General features: G+C 42.5%; 1 protein-coding gene across 2 annotated transcripts in view; it reads left to right on the forward strand.

Annotated features, from left to right (window-relative positions):
* Positions 1–26,284, forward strand: part of COL21A1 (collagen type XXI alpha 1 chain) — a 231,873-nt gene that overhangs the window by 66,660 nt on the left and 138,929 nt on the right. For both annotated transcript variants that reach the window (XM_006033922.3, XM_025215851.1), the window contains 7 exons: positions 1,993–2,161; positions 2,274–2,490; positions 5,283–5,456; positions 14,015–14,092; positions 17,259–17,267; positions 18,446–18,529; positions 22,443–22,505. In XM_006033922.3, coding sequence (XP_006033984.1) covers positions 1,993–2,161; positions 2,274–2,490; positions 5,283–5,456; positions 14,015–14,092; positions 17,259–17,267; positions 18,446–18,529; positions 22,443–22,505 — 794 coding nt within the window. The remainder of the gene's footprint in view (positions 1–1,992; positions 2,162–2,273; positions 2,491–5,282; positions 5,457–14,014; positions 14,093–17,258; positions 17,268–18,445; positions 18,530–22,442; positions 22,506–26,284) is intronic.

A 26,284-nucleotide genomic window follows, 5' to 3' on the forward strand; every position in this document is an offset into this window, starting at 1 on the left:
GCTGTTGTTGGGGGTGGGGGGGGGGTGCAGCATCTCCATCACCCCATCTGTCCTTAACACTCCAGACCCTTGCAGGCAATCGGCATGCACCCTCTCGGCGGCACATACACAGTTGGCCCAGAGAATTACAGACAGACAGACTAAGGCTTTTATTATATTACAATACTATGCTGTTGAACTCCCTTTTGGATGGAACAGCTTCTGCACTGTAAAATATTGTTTACTTATCTGTGATTCTTCTATTTGGCCCTTCTACAAGGCCCCTCTTTTTTTATAAAATCCCAAGGTTTGTTCAGAGCTCTGTACTCTCTGGCAGAGAGAGAGGAAAGCTGATCACACATTAATTACCCGAATAAGTTAAATGAAGCTGTTGGTCTCTCTCGCTCTCACTGTCCTTTCTTTTATAATTTTTTTTCATGTAGCTGGACTTTTTAATATCAGTCATCAGAGTTGGATGGTGAAGCACCTGGATCATTCCTGTAGTGGGAAAAGGACACCATCTATCTATGGTGTTCCTGGAACACCATGTTGGGAAAGACACAAAATTCCTTGGAGTAATGCCAGAATACCTGGTTATGCATGTACTTGCATCAAGAGGCATTTTTAGGACATCAGTCCCATGAATTTGAGAAGGAACTGGTGTTGGCTAGTTATTTAATGATTAAAATAGCAATTTGTTAGACATATATGCCCCTTGAAACAGAGAATAGTGTCTGCTTCTAGTTATCTAGAGTGGCTGATATGCTGCCAAAAATAGCTGATAGAGTTGAGCCCTAAATGTCAATTTTACACATGTGCCAAAATCACTATGCTTCATATTACATATCTGTAATGGGGTGATATGTTCTTTTAAGAGGCAACATTCAGCCCTGTTGGGAAAGCCCAGCTGTGGGACATTTTGACAGTGTCCCTCCAAGACCTTAAAAGCTCCCAGAAGAATAAGCAGAAGAGGAGGAAGAAGGCTGTGAGCAAAACCTCTTTTTATAAGGAGGGGCCAGGCTTCTGTGTTGGGGCCAGAGCCAAGGAGTTCCTGGGACAGGGCAGAAGGGTTTGGTTCCCCTGCTTTGCCTGTGGCAGGTTAGGGTGTCAGGTCTGTGTTGTGTCAGGGTTGAGGGTAGTCTTATGTAGAGTTTACAGTACGGTTGTATGGGATTGTTGGATAGGACTGATTCTGCCTCAGGCTGGGGGTTGCACTAGATGACCTCTGGAAGTCCCTTCCAGCCCTGCTTCTCTATGACTGTGACTGTGAAAACAGCTTGCTACAAGTAGGTTGTTTGGTTGTTGGCTTACTTATTATTGCTTGTTGCTTCAAGATTGTGTTTTATTTGGGAGAACTGCCACCAGGTCCCCAAGAGCGCACACATCCACCTGCTCCAATGTCCATCTGTGCTGCAATTAAGGTGCAGTAGACGAATTTACTCCAGATAGGATAGTCCTGTCAGACGCAGGTACTATCCAACAGTGGAATAAATTACTGCGCTTAAACACACTTGTAGATGGTGGTGTTGGGATTAATTTTACTTCAGCACAAATTGCACTGGAGATTATTCAGTCACATTAATTGCATGTGTATATGTGCCCACAGAGCCTCAGAATTCCAAAATGTTTAGTGCTGTATGAACGCACTTTAGGAGGACTCCTGGGAAAGGGGAACATGATGGAACTTCCATTTCCTTCCATTCCTGGACTCTTTTTATTTACTTATGGTTTCATTTATTATTCATTCTCCTCTGAAATATTCCAAGAAAGAAAAGAAAATATTTGACATAGAAAATTGTCTTCCCCCTCCATAGTGGTTTGGCTTTCAAATGGAAAAGATGAACTTTTGAATAAAAACTTATATAATTTATCAAACAAATGCTTGTTGAATAGTAGTTTAGAGTATTTAGAATTGATTGCCTAAGTCCACGTAGTAGAGTTGTTGTTACATATTTCCTCTGAATTGTATTTTGAACCACACGTTAACTGCTCTGTATGTTTATTACTTCACAGAATCTGTTTGTCCAACAAGAATTCCAGTGGCATCTCGAGATGAAAAAGGATTTGATATTCTCACAGGATTGGGTGTGAAGAAGAAGGTTAAAAAGAGAATTCAGATTCCATCTTCTAATGCAAAAGCTTATGAAATAACATCGCGTATTGACTTAACAGAATTTACAAGGTGCTTAATTTTAGGAAGCTGTTAGGAAAAAAAAGGCGAGACACAATACTTTGTTTGAAATAAGGGCAATTTTGTTTCAGAATTCATCCATTTAGAATCTTTCCCTCCCCAGGAATGTGTTTCCAGAAGGCCTTCCTCCATCATATGTGTTTGTCTCCACTCAGAGGTTTAAGGTCGGGAAAACGTGGGATTTATGGAGGATTCTAAGCCTGGATGGGAAGCCACAAATAGCAGTTACTGTAAATGGGGAAGATAAAACATTATCATTTACTACTACAAGCTTAATAAATGGCACTCAGGTTATTACTTTTACTGAACCTCGTGTTAAGGTAAATATTCGAATTCGTACTATATCCAGAAAAATGCAACTGATTGTTTTGGTTTTGAGATGTATTTTGTTTACTCTTGCCTGTGTGAGAAGTCAAGAACATATCAAAATAGCCAGGTGAACTCCTTAAAAGCTATGTGGGGCTTGATGATACCTAGATAGGCTGAGAATCCACAACTTCCAGTAATATATATGGGAGTTGTGCTCCCATATATTTTACTTTAATATGTATATTATATATACATGTGCTACCCATTTAGACATGGCTAATTGCAGATTCTCACAAAGATGACACATAATATGGACGTTTGGAATACACTTCAACTTTCTACAGATTAACAATAGTTGAAAAATGTATTCTCTATTATAGTGCTAGATTTCCATGTTATTACATGTCCCTTAAATTTAAAAAAATCCAGTTTTAGAGATGGACTTCGATACTGTAGAAGTTGTTAGAATCTCTGTTTATCCAAATGTTTTAAGTGTCCCAGATGCAATTTTATTTAAAAAAAAATACTGTAAGTTACTTTTAGCATAGTTTTATTCATATGTAAGCCTCCTGCCATCAAAAAAATATTTAGTTATATATTCGATTTTTATCGTGCCCCTTCCCAACAAAGGCTCAAGATGTCTTACCATAAGAGACCAGGATGATTTGCAAAACAGAAGAACGAACAAAAGAACAAAACAAATTAAAAGGCAGTGTTATATTTCATATTGTATAGGAGCCTGCCAGTTTTATCATGTCATGTACAATGATTTATTCTTCCAAGCATTAAGCTATAGTGTTCCTAAAATATTGGGTAACTATATAAATTCTTTTACTTAATGAGAGAGTTGATGGTTTATGTCATGTTTTCAACTTATTGTTGCAATGGATAAACACTAACTAGTGGTAAAAATCTATAAAAACATGGGACTGAATCATCCCCTCCAAGAATTATTTCAGGTAGAGGACTGGTAGTGAACTTGCAGATCCATGAGAGACAATGGAAGTGAGACCTTATCATTTCTTTACTTATCTCACAACTGTGCCTTTTGGCTAATTCTTTGCTGGTGACCAGGTTATACTTTTCAGGAAAGGTGTATTTGAAGAGTTTTATATTACAGAGAGACAATGATGACAGCTCCATAAATTTTGTTGTAACTGGTGGCCTGTGTGCTGGGGCTGCATGTGGCTTGTGAGGTGCTAAATTGTGTCTCCTTGGCTTCAGATGGGCCACAGGTCGTTTACCCCCCCCCTCCCCCCAACTAGTGGCACAGCATAGCATGGAGCACTCGGGGTGACTTCAGGGCTACACAAACCAGAGTGAAGGACGGGTGCCCACAGATGGGCATGCTGCAGTGGTGGGTTGCATAGTGCACCTATAGGGGAGAGGGAATGTCTGGCTGCATGGGACTGCTGCAGCTGTGAGGGTGGTTGCCCACATGGGCATGTGCTGCAGCAGGGGGAAGGTGTGGGCTCGTGGTGCAATGTGGGGGGATCATCCCAGTACAGTCTGTGGGGTGCACCTACTGTTGTGGTATGCAGTGCATGTGGCCCCCAGGTGCTGAGAAGTTGGACAGTCCTGCTCTAGTGAATCGGCCCTGTGGGATTGTGCATGGGAATCGTAGCCTTGAGATTTGCTGTCCCCCATGAAATCCAACTTCCCTTTAGGTGTGACCCACCTTTTCTTGATCACAGTTACTCATGTCCATGATCCTCCTGTGGACAAGCATCCAAGGAATTGTGGGAAGAGCAAGACAATGCACACTGATAGTCTTTTCCATTTGGTCTTTATATATACTGTTAAGATCCATTGGGTTTGCATCCCCTCATTTGGCTGGGTCATAGTGGAGGGGAATGACTTTGCCGATAACATGGTAATGATAACGTAGGGATAACTTGGACAAAATGAGATGAAACAGTCCAAAATGATGAATGTTCTTATTTTAATGGGGTTTTGTCTACTATAAACTAGAATTGTTCATTTTTTAAGTTTAGGAATAGAAGAAAATTCAATATAATCTTTTTCCTTCAGTTGAAAGTGTCCCAAGATGTTATCATCGTATTACTGGGAGAATAAGTGGTTGCTGTTAAATATTTGTTTAAATGTAAAAGTTGTAACTTTCTGGAAAAGAAATGGAAACATAATAGTCATGAAGGCCCCTCCTCCATCCAAAAGGAAGTCTTTAAACATGCTTTTTTCTGAGAAGCCACAGAGAGTAGCCCAAGGGATTAGTTGTAAGAATAGAGTGGACAGTGTTATAAACTTTCTTTCTGACATCTCTCATTTTATCATTGACCATGAAATGATTGCTTGGGGTGATTGACTAATGCTAGGTATATGCCATCAGCCCATTATGTAATATTAACAGCTCTTAACAGAATTGTAGTGCTTAACTAGTCTTTTCAGATTATACTTGTTACCAGGGTTTTTAGAGAGTTTTTTTTTCCACAAGTAAAGGTGTAATATTTCCCAAAGTACCCAAGTTGCATCTTTCCCCTGAGATTTAGAGTCCAAAGTGAAAGTGGGACTTGGGCAAATTTGTTGTTTCCTATAACTGGTTTAGCATAAGGTTAGATGTAAAACAGAGGTTCATGTGCTCAATATATAGTGCCTTTGTGATATTTTAATATTTTTTATACACTTGTGGTTCTGTACATTTTGCTGTGACAGACCTGGGATACAGTTTACCATGACAAACAATCAGCTTCATTTACTATGAAAAGTTAGAATCAAATGCTGTATTTCTTTAAATTTAGGAAATTCTATTTTTAAGCTTCTCTTTTTATTTTCTCTCTTTTCTTAGACATTGTTTGATGAAGGCTGGCATCAGATTCGTCTCCTGGTAACAGAAGACTATGTAACTTTGTACATGGATGATCAAGAAATTGAAATGAAGCCATTACATCCTGTTTTGGGTATATATATCAGCGGATTAACCCAAATAGGAAAGTACACTGGGAAAGAGGAAACTGTGCAAGTAAGTATAAAATACTGTATGACGCCAACTTGTTTATAACCTTTTCGATCATTTCCACAGGAATATTCCACAGGAATATTTATTAATATTTAAATTAATATTTTTCCTGAGACTTTCTACTGGAGCCTTCTTTTTCCATGGACTTTTACACTCTCCATACTATTATAAACTCTTTCTGGCTTTAAATTTAGTATAAAAATAGCCTGGCAATTACTGGGTAGAGAAAATTATTTGTAGAAAAATAGGAAAATATATATTTAAGAGCCCAGATATTGTCAGGGAGAATAAGGATGGGGTACTGCCTGATTGTGAGTAGATAACATTTCAAGTTAATGTTTCTATTAGTACTAATTCTGAATAGAGTTTGCTTGGCCATAGCATTTTGTGTGGTGATCTTGTGGACAGCTTAAAACACATGTCCATTCTTGCCATAAGGGTACCCCAGAAGTCCATAAGGGTGTTTAAAAAGAGTATTTTGTTCAAGTTATATCTTTGTAGTAGTGTGTATTTAAAACTAACGTGTGGGAGGGTGAAAAACATTTTTGATGCCTCAAAAAAATCAAGCCCCACACAAGTGATATAAGCAAGCCCCTCCCCCAACTTCTAACTTCAGTAATTAATTATTTTAAATCTGAGCTCTGCCTCTGAGGGCCTTGATGCATGTTGCACTTTGAGCTGCTGTAATGTTGATCAGTGTTAGTGCTAGCTTAAGTTTGGAGCAGTCACACCTTAAGGCTAAAGACCTTCTCTGACTGTCCCCCAGTTGTATCATGACTTTAAATACCATTTTCAAGGTTTCCTTTTTGGGAATTGGCTTATTGGCGTATGTGTGTGTGCCTGTACGTACATGTATGCACAACCCTCCCCCCCCTCCCCCCCCCCAATCCCAGGACTGTCCCTGTCTCCATTCTGTGGGAGGGGTCCCCAATGCCACCATAGACAGAGGGCACACCACAAGCCTGTCTTATACACCACACTGTGGGGGCTCAGCATCCCACCTTCAGGCTGCTGACATCTGACACATAAGCGAGAGCCTTCAGAGTGAAGCCTGTGTCCTGGCCTGTCATTTCTTGACTCTGATGACAGCCCAAGGATTGGTAATATATAGAATGTCTTGACTGTGTATTGTTTCTTTTCTGTTACAACTGTATCAATAAATTTGCCTATTATTGAATGGAAAGATCGTGGTTGGTCTGAGGGTTGGGTTGGGTCCCCCCTGGAACAAGGCATCTGGGTCCTAAATCCAAAGCCAACACTGCACATTTGTGACTTTCCACTAGAGGGCTGGCAGACTGGGGCCTGACTTGGAGCTACAATTGTCAGTTGCCACTACAGGACTTGTGAGCCAAGACAGGCTCCTATCCCTGCTCTAGTTGGAGGTGTGTGAGATGGGGTGCATGGGAACATGAAGCTGGGAGGTAGAGAGTTAACGGGATGGGGGTGGGTAATGAAGTGGGATGTGGAAAGGAAATGGTGGTGGGGAAGGGTGGTGAAATGAAAGTCAGACACTGAAGGATAAGATAAAAAGGAAAAGAATTTAAAAAATAAAGATGAAGTAAATTCAAGACGGTCACATATTTTAATAAATTGGGATTTGGGCCTAGGGTATGTGGGGTTCTGGTCAAGCTTCCTGGGGTGTCTGGGAGCGGTGAGGGAAGGCACTGTTCCTACTTTCTTCCCCCTTGCCCACAGTAGACCATAATTCTGGACCTGTCTGTGCCCAGTGACCTGGTTAGCTGGCATGTGCTCTGCAGGCTGTTTGTATGTGGTTGCAACCCTGGGGATGGGAAGGTGACACCTTGGGGCAGGAGGGGGAGTTGGCTGGGTGTCAGAACTGCCTCCTGTAGAGTTCAAGGGCTTGAAAGTTTGTCCACACAGAACAGGAGGATGGGGAAGGGGACACTATCCTGTAATGCTGGAGAACTGCAAGTTGGGCAGCTCATCTGTGTGGAGTGGCCACTCATTTAATGGAACACAAGTTGCATAACATGCATGTGATGACTGTTGGTGTAGTAGGACTCACTGCCACTATCCTGAGCTCAAGGCAATGACAGGGTGGACATCGACTTTGGATCACCTGGTCTGCCAGGAAGCTGTTCTTATGTTTCTCACCGGTCACAACTTTGATATATTGCTAGGAGGCAAATGCCCAAGGTGATCCTACCAGGTCTCAATCCCTGTTTTTTTTCTGTGGTGCTCCAACCTCCCTTTACCCCACCCTAGCCTCTCCAGATGGTATTCGTAGTTCTCTGCAGCCAGATCTTAATGCTGCCTATTGGTCTACTGTTCCGCTGTCAGCCACCAGGGTGACTGTCGGCATTAGTTAGGCACACACCTTTTCAGGGGCTGGCCTTGGCCTGTACTCAAATATCCAAAAGAAAGTCAAACCCGACTGCTCTTAGTCTCTTTGTCAGACTCAGTCCATATGTCCCCATCACCTGGGGTCAGGCTCTCATGTCCAAATAATAACAGAGAAAAAACCCAGTCACTGCTCAGCACAGGCCTGCCCCAGCTTACTCGTGAACATTCAGAGTCTGGGTGGGATCTCTCCCAGGTGCAGCGAGGTTCTAACCTGAAAACAGCAATTCCTTCTGGCCTCCCTCCTGTATCCTCAGCTGTCACTCCTCACCAGGGATTATCAGAAGCCTTGTGTGGGCAGTCCTGCACCTGCCGCCTCCTCTGGGGCACACCTGCAGCGTTTCTCTGGCAGGGTTTGCAACACTTGCCTGCCGGGACACTCAGCCGCTCCTCTCTCTGCAGCTCGCAGGGAATCGACCCCGCTCTGCCCCTCTCTGGGACTGAAAATACCTCTCAGCAGCCTCCCTTCTCCAATCTGGAGTGCAATGCTGTCCCAGAAGTGTGGTGATTTGCTTCTCTTCCCTTCTGGTCTCCAGCTGTAGCCCCGCTGGCCATCCATGCTGTCAGCGTTGCCTGCTTTCACTTTTCTCTGTCTGTTGCTGCCGGCTGCTTTTCCTCTCCTGACCTCCCCTGCCCAGCACGTAAGGCACCTCGGGGCTTTTGTTTACTTTCTCTCATTCCTTCAGAGCACATCAGAGAGAAACCTGCCCTCAAGTGGTATAACTTTAAGCCACCTACGGTTTGGTTAAAATTTAGTTTCAAGTGTTAATGTGGGGACAATCCTGGGTTTAAGCGCTCCAGGAACTGCCTAAAATTAACATGGAAGAAAGCCGTGGGAGTGTATCCAATATTGGTGACAAGCTCTTTGCCTTCCCCTTACCTTCTACTACTGCCTGAAGGCATCCTGAGGGGGAAGTCTGAATCTTTTTTTCTCACAGTTAAGAAATGTCATGTGAAAATACACAACAACACTTGTTATATCCTTACTTATGCAGAGGGAAGGTAGTTGCCACTGAAACAGCTGAGATACTGAATTGCTAAAATCTTCTTCCCATTTTAGAAAACCTTTTTGTAAAAGAGGGTGCTGCTTCTGGTAAAGTGTGTTTGTTGTTTTTTTCCCCTACGCCTGTCAGCACCCATAATGTATGCTGCTCTGATCCTACTTTAAAGATGGCAAATGTTGTAGTCTAGTCTCCACGTAAGGCACTAGTCACCTTTTGCATTCCCTGTGAAATGTTACAGAAAAGTAGTACCGCATGGGATTTATAAAATAATTGAAGCAATCAGCATTCCAAATGATTATGAAATAAATTAGTAGCACATTTTAATGTCCAATGATTGCTTTATAACAATGTGGTAACTGGCATTAGTAATTAGACTGAGAAGGTCAGAGGCAGTTCTGAAAAATATGGAGTTATTTACAATAGAACAATTTTATTTTGATTACTTTGAAATGTACATTTCCCTTTTTTCTCCGTACTCTTGATTAAAATCTTCAGTGCTGATTAAATCTAATGCTGATTTAAATCTTCAGTAGTGCTTTATTAAAATATATACTGTATTTTTCATCTTCTCAGTTGTTCATATCCAGGATTCCTCCAGAATTTTGACTACTGAGTTCTTCCTAAGTACTCTGCATTTGGCTTATTTATGGTGATTCTACAATTAGAATATGCATTTTATAACATATTAAGAAAATCTGGTTGATGGTATGATTTGTGTGACTGAGAGTGGCTGTCACCAAATAAAGTCAATCAGCTGTGCCAGGATGTGTTCTGGCTCAGCTGATCTGCTTTGAATGAAAGGGATACTGTCCACTGTCCCACAGGATTGGGCCTCTGCCGCTCCCAGGGCTTCAGGGGCCTGATCTTGCAGGGCAACACTCAGGAGGTGTGCCTCTGCAAGCAAGGAAAGCCCGGGTGTTCCTGGTGGAAAAGGTGTGCCTGGTGATTCTGACTTGACGCATGCCACTGCAAATGGGGAAAACCAGTCGGGCACTTATAGGGCTTCAATGTCTTGATCCTGTGCTCCCCAGGAATTCTCTCTGCGGGGGAATTCTGAATAAAGAAATAATTTGTACCGTGCAGAACTGAGCCCAGGGCAGCTGGGGGCTGCCCATACTTTTCTGCCACAAACAAATATCTGCTGCAAAATAGTGGAACAAATGGATACTATCTTTTGTTGCAGCCAGAATTTTTGGTATTTGTGGTGTGATAAAGGGCTTGAAAGTCTGTTTGCTTTTACTTTGTGCTGCTGTAAAAGATTTTTACGGTGGCACAAAGGAGAGGGGGCTCTTTGCAGCCTGTGTTACTCTGTTCCCAGTGAGGTTTTATGCTGCAAAATGTTTCTGTGTAAGAGAATGGCTTATGTTGCAAATGTCTAGTATAATGTCAGGCATTTATTTCACAGAAATCAGGGATGCAAGAGATTTAATAGGTCATTTCATGTGCTCTTTTTGCCAATACAGAATTATTCCATATACAACATTTTTATACCCTTGTGCAATCCTAATTTTTTTCAATAGCTTCAATAACAGGTCCTTCATAATTTCCTAGGAAGGGAGTTCCTTTGCTTAATAGATCTCACCGCCAGGAAATTTTGTCTAAAATTAAGAAAAGTAGAATTTAAGAATGTAGTATTTTGTAAGACTTAGCTCTCAAGATAGTTAAACTAGACTGGTAGAAACAATGGAAGTGCAAAGCAGGGAAAAAAGTTTCTTCATTTCTAGGGAAATGCCCCTTTATTACTTGAAATGAACCCCTCCCCCCCTCCAGTATCTGTGATTCAGTCTCTCAACATCATGGCATATCCTAATATGCAGTAACCATCCTGATATGCTAAATGGGTACTTTGCGTCAGTCTTTCAAAAGTCCCATGGGACGCCCCTGCCCATTACGGGACAGGGACACCTAAGTGAGGGTGGTTCCTTGCCCTCCATCAATGCTGACCTTGTGAAGGAACAGCTTGAGAGGCTGGACACCTTCAAGTCAGCTGGCTCTGACAGTTTACACCCCAGGGTACTCAAGGAGCTGGCTAGCATCATAGCTCAGCCCCTGGCATGGATCTTTGAGAGCTCCTGGCGCTCTGGTGAAGTGTCCAATGATTCAAAGAAGGCTAATGTGGTGCCTGCCGTCAAGAAAGGGAGGAAAGTGGATCCAGCAAACTACAGACCCATCAGCCTGACCTCTAACCTGGGGAAAGTCTTAGAAAAAATCATCAAGGAGGCCATTCTAACAGACTGACTGATGGCAACACCCTGAGGGATAGCCAGCCTTCGATCTGTTATCCCGTGATCACCTTTTGGCAAAACTGGCCAATTGCGACCTTGGGTCCACCATGATCCGCTGGCTGGGGAATTGGCTCTGTGGTTGGACCCAGAGGGTGGTGGTTGATGGAAGTCAATCATCATGGTGCCCTGTGACCAGTGGGGTCCCTCAAGGCCTTGGACCTATTTTGTTCAACATCTTCATTAATGATGTGGACATTGGAGTCAGAAGCGGACTGGCCAAGTTTGCCGATGATGCGAAACTTTGAGGTAAAGCATCCACACCTGAGGACAGGGGGGTAATCCAGGCTGACCTTGGCAGGCTCAGGAAATGGGTGGACGAGAACCTGATGGTGTTTAACACTGAAAAATGCAAGGTTCTCCACCTTGGGAGGAAAAACCTGCAACATGTCTATAGGCTCGGCAGTGCTACACTGCCTTGCATCCATAGATGTTTCTCAAGCAAATCCCAGGACGTCATTCTCCCATTATACTTGGCCTTGGTGAGGCTGCAGCTGGAGTACTGCATCCAGTTTTGGGCCCCACAATTCAAAAAGGATGTAGAGAAGCTTGAGAGAGTCCAGAGAAGAGCCACGCGGACAATCAGAGGTCAGGAAAACAGACCTTATGATGAGAGGCTGAGAGGCATGGGACTTTTCAGCCTGGAAAAGTGCAGGCTCAGGGGCGACCTGATGGCCACCTATAAATTTATCAGGGGTGTTCACCAGAACCTGGGGGAACGTTTGTTCACCAGAGCGCCCCAAGGGATTACAAGGTTGAATGGTTATAAACTCCTGCAAGACTGTTTCAGGCTGGACATAAGGAAGAACTTCTTTACTGTCTGAGCCCCCAAGATCTGGAATGGCCTGCTGCCAGAGGTGGTTCAAGCACCTACTTTGAACACCTTTAAGAGAAACCTGGATGTTTTTCTTGCTGGGATCCTATGACCCCAGCTGACTTCCTGCTCCTGGGGCAGGGGGCTGGACTCGATCTTCTGTGCCGAAAAACACCACAATGCCTACCTCGGAAGGTGCTGGAGTGCTGGCATGACAGAAAAACAAAATGAGAGCAAGGGGTACATGGCAGGATGCCCTACTTGTGCCCCTGCTCCCCAGCCCTGCTGCCCCTGCCCCACAGCCCGGGTTCTGTGGCTGCCAGCAGCTATCCTGGCTCTGGGATAGCCTGGGCTGCTCCCAGCAGTGCTTGCAGCATCCCAGTTGCCTGCTGGGAGCAGCCTGGGGTCCCGCCTGGCACCAGCTCCCCAGAGCCAGGAGGCTCCAAACAGCTGCACCGGACTCCGGCATCAGCTCCGCACCAGTGTGTGCAGGCGCGCCTTGGAGCGGGTGGTAGGGGAGGGGCCTGAGGCAGCACAGCCCTTGTCTCTCCCCCGCTTCTGGCATGGAGGTGATGAGCCCAGTGCAGCTGTTTGTAGCCAGTTCAGGCTCTGGGCAGCTGCAGCAAGCAGCGGGCAGGCTGCAAACAGCTGCACTGGGCTGAACAGCTCCGTCATCAGTTCCGTGCTGGTGGTGACTGCACAGGCACCTCGGGGTGGACAGTGGGGCAGCTCAGGCTGCCCTGAGGTGCACTTGCAGTCACCACCAGCATGGATCTGATGACGGAGCTGTTCAGCCCGGTGCAGCTGTTTGCAGCCTGCCCGCTGCTTGCTGCAGCTGCCCAGGGCCCGAGCTGGCTACAAACAGCTGCGCCGGGGTCATCACCTCCATGCCAGAAGTGGGGGAGAGATGAGGGCTGTGCTGCCTCAGGCCCCTCCCCCACAGCCTGCGAGGCGCGCCTGCTGTTTGGAGCCTCCTGGCTCTGGGCAGCTGCTGCCAGCCGGGATCTCGGGCTGCTCCCAGCAGGCAGCTGGGACATTGAAAGCCCTGCTGGGAGTAGCCCGGGCACCATGGCTGGCAGCAGCTACCTGGAGCCAGGGCTGGCTGCGGCATGCCAAGCAAAATGTCCTCATGTACTGCGCTCGGCACGTGTGCCAGGGGTTGCGGACCCCTGGTTTAGACTAACCTGAGAAGAGCGTATTGATTCAGCCTCGGGCTTTTGGACAGTTTACTTTGCCTCAGGGTCAATGCTAGGGCAATGTGGAGAACTTGTACATGCATTACTTTGTAACAATATAACAATTACACTCTAACACCTAATGCATGTTCCTAAGTTCCCGCTTACCCAGTAAAGTGGGTAAGTAGTCAATTTGTAGACTTGTAAGTGGAATTTAAGGGCTTATGTTACCAAAACTGATCTAGATTGGATCCTTTCCAGCAGATGCAAGACTTCATACAAACCTACATTCATGAAGTGTTTCCACTTCACATTGTCTGTACAGGTCTGTAGGCACCTATATTTAGGCTTCTGAGTATGTTCAGAAGTGATCCAATTTCAGCAGCTAGGTGCCTAACTCTGTCCTAAGCTCCATTGTGATCCAGATCAGAGCTGAGGCATTGAAAACCGGGTAAGTTCAGGAGTCTTTTTGTATCTACAGTGAACAGCCAACTCCAACCATTATTCTGATCAAAATTTGAGATAAGCTTTCACAGTACATTAGGCATGAATGGGATTGGCATTATACAGAGGCAGAAGTAAGAAAAAACATACAAAAGCCCAACCAGCCAAACAAGCAAGCAAAACAACCCCAACCAAACAAAACCAAAACCAAAAACATAAGATAAAGCATTAAGAGTTTAGGGAAGCTTCATTCTTTTTCCTCTGTGCTTTTAATTGTACACATGAGTTGACAGGAACAGCAAGCCTATATCCTATAAGTACAACCTCACATGACATATAGAATCTATGGCTTTAAAGATCTTTTTGTTTGCTTATGTTGTCAACTGAGACTATTTAAGAAAACTACATCTAAGGTAATGTCATCTCCAGTGATCAATATTTAAAATTTTCTGAACAATTTTCTTTATGTTTTGTATTATAGTTTGATATACAGAAGCTAAGAATCTATTGTGACCCAGAACAAAATAATCGAGAAACTGCTTGTGAAATCCCAGGATTTGTGAGTATAATGGATAAGCTTTCAAAGATCGTTTGACTTTTTTTTCTAAATGATTAATAGAGTTATCTTAATTATGGCCTTTTGAATGAAACATTTCTTCATTTATACCACTATTGTAAGAAACTTGCCTCTGGACTTGGAGGAACATCTGCTAGAACATTCAAATAGGTGTTGCATTTTTAAAACAGTATTGCTTACTGTAAGATGCAAATATGAAGTAATTGCAAAGAGATCTGAGTCTTGTGTGACAAGTGCTTTGAGATGTGCATTGCCTTAAGTTCTTCCTGTCATATGAGCTATACACTTTAAGTGCACAGTATTTTTGCTATCGCATGCATCGGTAACTCCCTTTGTCAAATCCATTATCTGTCTAACAGAACTGTATTTTTAGTCTTCTCATTTAGAATTTCCCATAAGTAATGCCACTTGAGGAGGCGATTGACTCCATTAAGTCCAGGCTTTCATACAATCCGTTCTGAGCAAAACACAATTGAAATCCATGCCATATTATAATCAGGATTAATACAGGGCAGGGAGCAATGGAGTTCCTGCAGACCGCTTTGCTCAGCTGCTTAAGGCATATCATCATCCTGTTTGAGTGAGCTAGGAAGGTCACTAGCCTCATGTTGGAAACATGCCAGAACTACTTGCTACTGGTCCGTGTGGACTATGGGTAAATACAGGCATTACATTTTCATCACCCTAACCTAGCTTAGGGTGATCTAAATGACTGTGTGTGCAATCATTCATAGGGTTTTGGTTAAAATGGTACACCTGATATACAGTTAGTTCTCATCTAATGAGAACTGTAGATCAGCATGGGTTAATTTGATCTAAACTGGGTTAACCCAGCCCAACAAATATCTGCAAGTGTCCCCAGTATAGCCCTGAAGATGGGAAAGCCCAGCTGCTCTAGAGCCCTGAAACTGTGCTGTTTTAACACCTCCTGACCCTGACTGGGCTATTTTTACCTCATCCCAAGATCCTGTAGTTATTTTTTGGTGCAGACATAGGATGTGTTCGTCATCTCCCCAACAGCAGCTCCATGCCATTCTTTAGCATTTAATCTGGTCTGACAGTGTAGATAGGCCCTTAAAATTCATTATAAATTGAAATGTTGGTTGTTTATGTATGTAAGTCTAAAAACGTAGGCCACATCCGGATGTGCAGGGGTGTGCACTTGCAGCAGTAAAAATAGTAGCGGCACAAATATGTGCTGCTAATTTTTGCAAGTTTATGCTCCTGCGTGTATGCTTTGGTGAGGGACAGATTGTCCCGCTTCAGGCAAACTGCCCTTGCCTGGCTCTTCCTGGCTCCTGGTGTGCTGGAGGAGCTGGGGTACAACTGCAGGAGTGTCTCCCTGAAGGATAGAGCCTCTGTGTCTTCTGTTGCATGCTTCTGTCACATATGCCACCCTGCTTTCTTTTGGATTTCCTGGTAGCAAATGTTGGCTCCATGCTGCACATTTGCAGCATTGGTATCATTTTAATGTCCCCTGCATGTGGTTTGTGACACCACAAAGAGGTTTGCGGCACCACAAACTGCATATGCCTGCATATTTGGATGCAGCCATAAGGGCTATGTTGTCTAAAGCACTCAGAACCCATGGTTAGGGCCAGATTTGCAAAACAGTTTAGCTCCCATTTTTGAAAATCAGGTAAGGGCTTGATTTACAGAAGTCCTCACTACCAAGAAGCTCCTGGTACGACATACGTGGACAGATTTTCAAATTAACTAAACACCCAAATGCTGGGTTTTCTTTTTCAAATATGACAGCTAATTTGGTGCCCAAACTGATCTGAATTAGAGTAAAGGAGCTGCCCTTGTCTGTATTTTAAAAACTATATTTTGCATGTTTTGGTGCTGAAGAGAATACTGAGGAAAATGTGATGCTGTAGCCAGTTTGGAAGAAACTAGAAAGGTGCAGATTTTCAGTATCCAGATATTAGATTTTTTTGTTTCCTCCTTTGTAACCCCACAACTGATTCAGTTAAGGTCAGTTTTCAATAGCATGCACATTGGAGGCAGAAGGACTTAATTTATCAATAGATACCAAATAAGTGGTTTGGTATGGACCTGTTTTGAAAATGTTTAGCCATATGCATCATAATGGGAGCTGCTGGGTTTTGAATGCTTTTGTAAATGTTGGCATTGAGGTTTACAACATGTTTAAATTTAGATGAAATGATTGAAGGAGTATTTAATATTAAGAGCTCATTAATGGGATATAGAAAATAAACAAATGAAAACTATCACATTTACGTTATCAGTAGTTTGGCAAGAATGCAGAGGAAAATACTGTTTTTTGCCAGTCAGTTTCACGTGCTTTTGGCATAAATTAACTTTAGACTTCACCTGTGAAACTTCACCCGTGAAACCTTGTTGAAAACAAAAATATTGGGTCACATCTGAAGGTACAATTAAAAGTTAAAGGGTAGATGGATTTTGACCATATTCCCTTGGTTTCTAATTGTGTCGGAATTCATAAATTGAGCCAGGTTGCTCAGTACTTGCATGGAAATCTGCTGTAAGCAATGCTGATTAATGATGTTGGTTATTCACTAAGTGAGGTTACGCCATAATTCTCAGCTAAAATAGCTCAGGACACATCATTCTCTAATATTGCAAGTCCTGGAGATTTCTTTTAACTCATGCAAGCCTTAAAATTATGGATGGGCCCTATGCAGTCAGATGGGAATGAATGAGAAAACAAACTCCCTTGCAGGTGTAGAGGATTTACTCAGACTTCGAGTCCTGTAGGATCTGTGATGCCACACAATGATACATTGTGGGGATATCTTTATTGAATGAGGAAAAATCAAGGTAGTTTATTTTATTGACACCTTAACTCCTTGAAGAACATCCTACATGAACTGTGCATTGACTGTATAAAACTGAGTTGGTCACCTCATTTTTAATTTTAACTTTGTAGTTTGCTTTAAAATTCCCACTGATCATTGTTTGAAAAGTTCCCAGAGGTACATTGATTCATGTGCTTTAGTAGTAGCTTCACATACATTGAATGATATGGGAAGTCTTGCGTTAAGGCATCTATTAGCTACAGGCCAGAATTTATAAAGTATTTTTAGCACTTGTTAGAAAAATGTAGATTTTTTTTTTGCTTCTCACATTCCTATACTCTTATACTGTATTTCTTTTATTTCAGAATGGAGAGGTAGGCTTGATCACAAACCACTCAAATTGAATTTAAGGTAGTATTTATCTTTTTGTAAACTCTATTATTCTACCGTTTGGCAATATGCAGCTTATTCTGAGAAATGGAAAAAGGTTTGAAAAACTTAAAAGCATTATAATTTGATTAATCAGAACTGTATTATTAGTGAACAAAACTGTCAGTGCTGGGTGTGTAAAAGGAAGCATCTTCTCCTAAACTCTCATTTAGGTATTGGGAAAAGTGACCTTATTTTGGCAGGGGTAGGAAAGAATAGCTGCCAGTAACTCCAGTTCAGCTACAGATTATCACTATTTTTGAGGCAAATAAAACATATTTCAGTTATGGAATCCATCAATATTACTCTAAGAATTCTTTTTTGAAATCCTCTTTTTAAAGCCAGTATTATTCCAGATCAAGGTGTAGAAGTTCAGTACTAAAATATAAATATGAAGTGTCAAATTAAATACAAAATCTACTAGTTTATATCTGAGAATCTAAATTTTCAGGTTTTTTTAATAACTTTGACATCTGCTGTGTGGAAGATCATTCATTCATTTATCATAAGGGATAATACGCCTGGTTTTTATCCAAGTTAACCCAGTTTTATACTGGTGTTACTAAGTTTACTTTGTATACTTCTGACATTTACCAGTGTAAATTTGGGGAAACCGAGGCCCAACATTTTTAAGTAAAGTATATTTTATAAGTTATTTTAGATCCTTTACTGAAGCAAGCAATCGCACAGATTACTTGTTTTATAGTAACTACAAATGCATCACAAATGCTAGCTAGTGTGATGTATTTAATGGATGTTTTGGATGTTAATTTAAATTATTTTAAAGATGACAGATTAGTCGTACATTTTGTGAGGATTTAGTCATAAGTCTTGTCTAGAGATGGAAAAGGGGAAATCTTATTATAGATGCCTGGAGCAAAGCCATCACAACTTAAAACGTAAACTTGACTAATCTGATCAGATAATTGGAGTTTCAAGTGCTTTGAGATATCATAAGTGAAAGCCACAGTGATAACAGGTAAATTCTTTGTTGTTATTTTACGTAGCCAGGTCTGGATGAATGCTGCAAAAATATTCGCAAAAGTTCATTTCCAGTCTCTAAGGCAAAAGGTGAATTTAATGTTTGTGTGTTTATATTGATGATTGATTTTATTTCTGGTAGTGCAAGAATGGCCCTAGTGATGTGGGTTCCACGCCAGCTCCATGTGTATGTCCTCCAGGAAAACAAGGGCCTCCTGGTGCCAAAGTAAGTAAACATCTTTTTTTTGGTCTTTTATTTTGCCTTTTCATGTTGCATGGTTACTATGTGAAGGTGCAATCACACTGGGCTCAGTTCTGCTCTCACTGGAACTAGTGGGAGTGGATAAGCAGATAAGGCAGTCAGGCTATGACAGGTTACCACCAGCTGGTAAAATAACTTTCTGATACTGTATTTACCTGACTCCAAGCTTATTTCAAATTAAAGGTGACCCCCCCCCCCCAGTTAGATTCTATACATTTGACTCTGTAAATTTGTTATAACTTTCCATGTGTAAAATCTAATATTTGGAGGGTTTTCCTAAACTTGTCTCTCTCCACCCCTGCCCCCTTATACAGGGGAGCAGGTGGCATGGGCAAGTGGCCTGACCTTCACACCTTGCCAACTGTCTCCCTATTGCCTGCACCCCCAGCATCTGCCTCCATCGTTTGTGATGCCTGTGCCCCCTGCTGCCTGCACCCCTGGTGCCTGTCCCCCCTCCCGTTGCTTACTGTCATTCATGGTTCTGGCCTCATTCCAGATTGGGGCAGAGAGAACATGGTATCTCTGGCCACAACCTCACCACCCAGCAGTGGTTGCAGCAGCAGCTGCAGCAGTTCTGGAACACTAGAACTACTGCCACTGCTGCTGTGTGGCTGGGTAGAAGAAAGGCCCAGAGCCAGTGAGGACCTAGTCAGGGAACTTCTCGTGGGACTAGATGTGTTTAAATCAGCAAGTCCTGACGATCTCCACCCCAGAGTGCTGAGGGAATTAGCAGAGGTCATTGCGGAACCCCTGGCGCAGCTTTACGAGCACTTGTGGTGCTCTGACAAGGTGCTGGAGGACTGGAAAAGGGCCAGTGTGGTCCCCATTTTCCAAAAAGGGAGGAAGGAGGACCCAGGAAACTACAGGCCCATTAGTTTTACCTCAGTCCTGGGGAATCTCCTTTGAGAAAATTATCCAGGAGCACATCTGCGAGGGACCAGCAGGGGAGATTATGCTTAGGGGCAACCAACATGGGTTTATTTGAGGCAGGTCCTGTCAGACCAACCTGGTGACCTTCTACGACCAGGTCACACAATCCTTGGACACAGGTGTTGCAGTGGACATAGTCTTTCTGGACTTTAAGAAGGCCTTTGACACTGTCTCTCACCCCATTCTCATTAAGAAATTAGGTGACTGTGGCACTGATGCCTACACAGTCAGATGGGTTGCAAATTGGCTGGAGGGCTGCACCCACAGAGTGGTGGTGGATGGGTCTTATTCGACCTGGAGGGATGTGGGCAGTGGGGACCGCCAGGACTCGGTCCTTGGGCCTGTACTGTTCAAACATCTTCATCAGCGACTTGGACGAGGGGGGTGAAAAGTACCTTGTTCAAATTTGCAGATGACACTAAGATGTGGGGAAAACTGGGCACGCTGGAGGAGAGGGACAGGCTGCAACTAGATCTGGACAGGTTACAGGTGTGGGTGGATGAGAACAGGATGGGCTTCAATACTGGCAAGTGCAAGGTACTGCACCTGGGGAGGAAGAACCAGGAGCATTACTACAGGCTGGGGAACTCCCTTCTTGTCAGTGCAGAGGCAGAAAAGGATCTTGGTGTCATTATTGATTCCAAAATGAACATGGGCCGCCAATGTGGGGATGCGGTCAGGAAGGCTAACCACACCTTGTCATGCATCCACAGATGCATGACAAGCAGGTGCAAGGAGGTGATCCTCTCCCTCTATGCGACACTGGTCAGGCCGCAGTTGGAGCACTGCATCCAGTTCTGGGCGCTGTACTTCAGGAGGGATGTGGCCAGCATCAAAAGGGTCTAGAGGAGGGCCACTCGCATGATCAGGGCGGAGCAAGGCAGTCCCTATGAGCAGAGGCTGCGGGACCTGAACCTGTTCAGCCTCTACAAGAGAAGGCTGAGAGGGATCTGGTGGCTGTCTGTAAACTGGCCAAGGGGTACCAGCAGGCTGTGGGAGAGTCCCTGTTGCCCTGAGCACTACTGGGAGTAACAAGGAATAACGGCCATAAGCTGACAGAGAGTAGATTCAGGCTAGATATCAGGAGGCACTACTTCACAGTCAGGGCGGCTAGGATATGGAACCAACTTCCAAGGTAAGTGGTGCTCGCTCCTACCCAGGGGGTCTTCAAAAGGAGGCTAGATAATCACCTAGCCGGGGTCGTTTGACCCCAGCATTCTTCCCTGCCCATGGCAGGGGGTCGGACTTGATGATCTACTTAGGTCCCTTCTGACCCTACCAACTATGAAACTATGAAGAGCTACCACGTGCTCTGTGCCCTGGGTTGGAATGAGGTCAGAGTTGTGACTGATTGTAAGCAGTGGGGGAGACAAGCATGGAGGCAGAGGCTACAGATGGTAGGTGAGGGGGTGGGCAGAGGCAGCAGCTGTATCTGACTCTGACTCCAACATCGAGCCCCTGCTGTGGCCAAAGTCAGAGCTGCAGCAGCTGTCTGCCACCCCCTACCCCCATCTTGAATCTAGGGTAAGATATTGAATGGGAAGAAAAAACTTTGTATTGATTTTGAGTAAATATGATAAATATATATTTTATTTTTTAATAGGCAAATGTTTGTACTTTTGCAGATTTCCTAGTTTGTATCTAACAAATAATCTCACACCCTGAAGTTCATTGTTTAACAAGGGAATACTTAAGATTAAAAAAAAATCTGCTCATAATGATTTCTCAATGTTTTCCTTAATTTTATTTTAATTAAAAAATAGTTACTTGGGGGAGTTTATTTTGAGCCCTTGTAACTTCTGTGTTCCCTGTCAAGTCCTGGAGCTATAGTGAGGACTGGAATCTGCTCCAGTGTCACTAATAGGATAGGCTCAAATTTTGGCTGCTTAGCCATGCTGCCTTTCAGCATGAACATACTGCAAATGCTAGCCTACCTCTTCCAAACCAATAAGAAAATCTGAATTGCTAGTGACTCTGTACAAAATGATATAATGGTATTCTGTTAATCATTGAGTTTGTTATTGCATTTTCTCACTCTGTGTCAAAAGATGACTTTCACAGTCAAACTAAGTTTTAGATCACCATTTGTGATATAATCTCAATCTTCATCAGCTGTACTGATTCTTTAATTGGAACAGAATTTATAATATGTGAAGCTGAACAAAATCCAGTTTACTGTTGATCCAAAGTTCCTGAAAAAGTAAATGTGTTAGGGCCATTCATAATTCTTTTAAGGTCAATGGAATTTATGCAGGGACTAGGATGTTTTTTTTCTCTCTTACTTTACAAAAACAAACAACCCCCCCCCCACAGAAGATGAAAATACAGTGAATAAGAAGGTGTTTTTTGCTTTCTCACCGTAAACATGACCTTTGAGAAACGGTAACTTTCTTTTCCTTTATGAGCATGATTCAAAAACTCCCCCAGTGGAATCATTGGGGAAAAAAAACCTTGGACCTGTGTAAGCATTGGACCAAGCCCTTAAGAGGAGGTACAAAGGAGAATCTCCTTTGATTAAAAGGCTTTAAATATGTCCATAGTGCTTCTTACTTTTATTGAGTTTTGGCTTTTAAAAGCAAGCATCTGTCAAATCCTGGCTCAGGGTGGTATTGCTACATTAGTACCTTTTAATGGAAGTTTTGTCATATGTTTTGTTTTCATGATTTATAAATTAAATATAGGATACAATATGTGGGACCAGTCTTCCAATCCCTACATATAAGTCAATGGCAGTTTCCCCATGGAGAGATTATTGGACCAGGCACTTTGCCTCATAGGAACTTCCATAAAATTTGTCTGGGCTTGCAGCCAGTGGTTTATGGAACATTGTCCCTTGAAGGCCTAGTTTCCCAAGTAGAAATGTGCTAGGGTAAAGGTTCCTTTATGCTAATTATAAACTTCTGTTTCTTATATCTTTGTGCACTGATGCATAACTATTCTGCTACAGGGGGATCCTGGACAACCTGGGAACCATGGTTATCCTGGACAACCTGGTCCAGATGGTAAGCCTGTGAGTACTAGAAACTTAGTCATATACTGTTTGCATACTGTAAATGCAAAACTAACATGAAAGGGGGAAAACGGTACCAAAATCTTAAGTTAAAATAATGGGTTTTGATGCTAGGCCGATCAATTGTAGGCCAAGTTGCATCAGAACTTAATGAAAGTATTTTGATTGTGGTAGTCTAAATGTCATAGAAATTATACCATGAAACACTGCTCTGAACTGAAACTCGATATATATACACACAATTGCCTTTGGGAGAAGGTTGAATCTAGAACTCAGATTTTGAAGTGATCTCTCTGTATTTAATTTGAGAAAATCTGTTCCTCTTTCTTGTTCATTGTGATAATAATATGGCTTTTTGTTCTTCTGGAGAAAAGTTTGAGATTTCTTGTATAAGCATCTGAGATTTAAGAAAAAAGGTATTGCTCTGTGTCATTTTTCATATGTAGGCTTGTCACAAGTCCTCCTTTCAAGTGACTGGTTTATGTCTCTACCTCTTTTAAAGGTGGGAACCTGTGATCCAGTCACTGTGGGCTGCAGACGAGTTGCCAGCTATGTTGCATATTAAACCAATCATCACTGGCATCTGTTGAAAGATGTTGGTGCCATGGGCTTAGAGTGAGGACCTCTAGTATTATACAGTGAAACACAAGCAGATTCTTCAGAAGGCAGGGTGGCACCTTAGGAGATGCTAGAATTGACCAGACATTGATGCCAAATTGGTGTTTGTTCATTTTTTTTTCATGTAGGGATTGCCCCTTCCTGCCAGTGTAGAGAGCAGAGGGGCACTGTAAGCAAGTGATAGCTTATATGGTGTTGATGAATAGGGCTTCCTATACTTACAATGCAATCTTAAAATTGCAACCACTCAAATTAGCAGTCTTACTTGGACTTTGCTGCAAGACTAATCGTGACGAGGACAACATAATTCCTCTGGTCATTCCTTAATGCCCCCAGCTTGAACAGATCAGATGGATCATTAATGATCTCCAGTTCCTCCTGGAAAATGACAACCATCTCAAGGTAGCCAGGAGAGAAGGGTGGGGGGAGAAGGATGAAAACTAGATCTTCCAGGCGTTCTTTCCAAACTCAAATGACATCTCTCCAGCAAGACTACCTAATTCCAGTTCTCATCAAGCCCTCAGACCCAGATACCTTTCTACAGATACAGGTGCCAACTGTACCCGCACATTGGTACAAACCATATCATCACTAAACATACAAATTGTATCATCCAGAGCTCATTCACCTGCTCTGCTACCAGTGCCATTATCTGTTTACAGTGCCCCTCTGTTGTCTACACTGGAGAGATGGGACAATCCCAATATAAAAAAATGAATGGATATTGATCTGACATCAGTTCCAGAAACCCACAAAAGCCTGTGGCAGAACACTTGAGCCTCCTTGGACATTTCCATCATTGCCCTCAGGGAAGCTGTCTTTAAACAGCAATGCTTTAAAAATTGACTTGAATGTGAAATTGCGAAACAAGAAATCATCCACAGGCTGGATTGTGTTAAGCATGGTCTCAACAATGACTAGGTAATGCTATCTCATTATCTAGTCTAGCTGTTAACTCCAGCTGTTTACCACTAAGTCCTTCTATTGGTTAACTGCCTTGTTTATCCAATATCGATCTATTCGGCCCCCTTTTTTCCTCTCTCAACAGTGCCTCCACCCTCTGTCCCTTTTCTTTGTATTTAAGTTCCTTTCTACTAAAAATGCAAGAGGCACTAACTTTTGTGGATGATACCAGCTGCATTGTTAGTACATAGACACTTTTGGGCATCACAGTACCCTTCCTTTTTTCTCTTGGCTCTTCACAACAGTATCACTTTATCCCTGCTTTCTACTAAAATACCTTTCTGCATGTATATTCATAGTGTCTGAAGAAGTAGATTTCTGTCACCTACATAATCTCATGCCTTTCTGAACCAGTCGCTCTTCAATGTATCGCCGTGCCCTACCTTCAGAACAAAGTGATTAACTTTTGCCCAAAGGTAGAAAGTACATAAAGAAATGAGACCTATGCTTATCATACTTTCAAGCTGGTAGGTAGAAGTGGTTTAGTTTTGGTACCCTTGTTCCCTTTTTGCAGCCTGCTTCTTACAGCCCTGATTCTCAATTAGTGTCTGCATCAGCTTGTTTCCTCTGTTTAGGGGAAGATCATCACCCCACGATAGTGGCTTACCTCTCTAGATTCTTCTAGGCAAACAGCCTAGTTGTCTTTGGTGCTGAGGAGTCCATTTATTTCATAGCTATAAACCGATATTTTGTGTTTGAGGGATGTTTTACCAAGGCTATAGTTTTACCTTCCTGCTTGCTTTCTTAGTAACCCCTTTTCATCTAACTCTCTGGCAAATGATCAATCAAAAACATGCTCACAGAAGAATGCAAACTGTTAATAGAAAATAATACAGATATTTCCAAGTTTTCCACTCATGCTTTTAAAATACACGTGGTGGAAAAATACTGTATATCATCCCTCCCTCCTTCCCCAACACGCCAATTTGCTTTCAAGCCTACTGTTAGAAATGCAGGGTAAGAATTGGAAGAAAGTGAATGAATAGCAGATGTTCCTAAACTGAAAATGACAAATTTGGCAACGGTCAATTTGGTCTTTAGCTTTAGAATGGTCTTAAAATTATAATAAGAAATTTAAAAAAATCCCAAAAGAAAAGTAGTCTTAAATTACAGATCTCTGAATCTAATTGGAAGCTTCCGAGAGGTTGTCACTCAAGTTCCTGATTTTCATAAGAGCAGGATTTTGACTGTTAATAGATTTAGGTCTTTGGCTATTGCTGAACCATTGATTGTAGTGTGCACCCCAGGTGTATTGAAAAAATGAAGGTCAGAGGCTAAGAGATTTTGACCACCCAAATGCCTGGCACAGGAATACAAAACCTGATGTAGCTTGTTGTAAAAAAATGTGAAAGCCAGTTGGGAACATTAAAAGGGTTTAATTTTGAAAAGATAAGTACTTTGCCTGCCATTTTGAACTGAAAAAAATATTAAGGAAAAGGAAGAAATCACTGTGCACACCTATGTGTGCAGGCACATAGGCTAAATTCAGTGGTGTTTAAGTCTTTACCTGTGTGTGTGTGTGTGGGGGGGGGGAGCAGCATATAATATTAGATTACATATTATGTATATATTATACATAAAAGCCAAACCCACCAAATTATATCTGATAACCTTTTCACTGGGGAGGAGTAATAATGTCAGTTGTGATGGGCTCCTTACAGGAATCAAGATACCTTAATGCATGCTAATTGCAACTTGTTGTTGATGATAATGATGGTGATATTGTTATTCATGATGATAATAAACAACTTGTATATGCTGCCACTAAAGCAGGAGTTGTCTGAAACAAATCTTTAATTTCCGATGCAAATTGAAATATGTAATTAACAGAAATTGCTGATGTATTGGAAACTAATGAAGACATCACAAATTAAGAATAAGGCTATAATGCAATGAACTGAATAAATGGAAGGTATTTATCAGGACCCTACAAGTCCAGTCTTACCTCAATTCATCAGTGACCATGTGGAACAGGAGACAAACACCATGTTCTTAAAATATGCAGAATTTAAATCTACAAACTTGGTGGCATTTCAAATACTATTGAGGATAAAAATAGAAAGAGAATTGGAAACATGAGTGAAAAGTTGCATAGAGGAAAAAGATTACTTTAGAAAAGACAACACAATTCATGCAGAGGTATTGTCATGGAGTAGGATGATGACTTTTATGGTTCTAGTTATACTTCAAGCAGGAAT

Source organism: Alligator sinensis, unplaced genomic scaffold (genome assembly GCF_000455745.1).
Source record: "Alligator sinensis unplaced genomic scaffold, ASM45574v1 scaffold482_2, whole genome shotgun sequence".
In the NCBI taxonomy this organism is placed as follows: domain Eukaryota; kingdom Metazoa; phylum Chordata; order Crocodylia; family Alligatoridae; genus Alligator; species Alligator sinensis.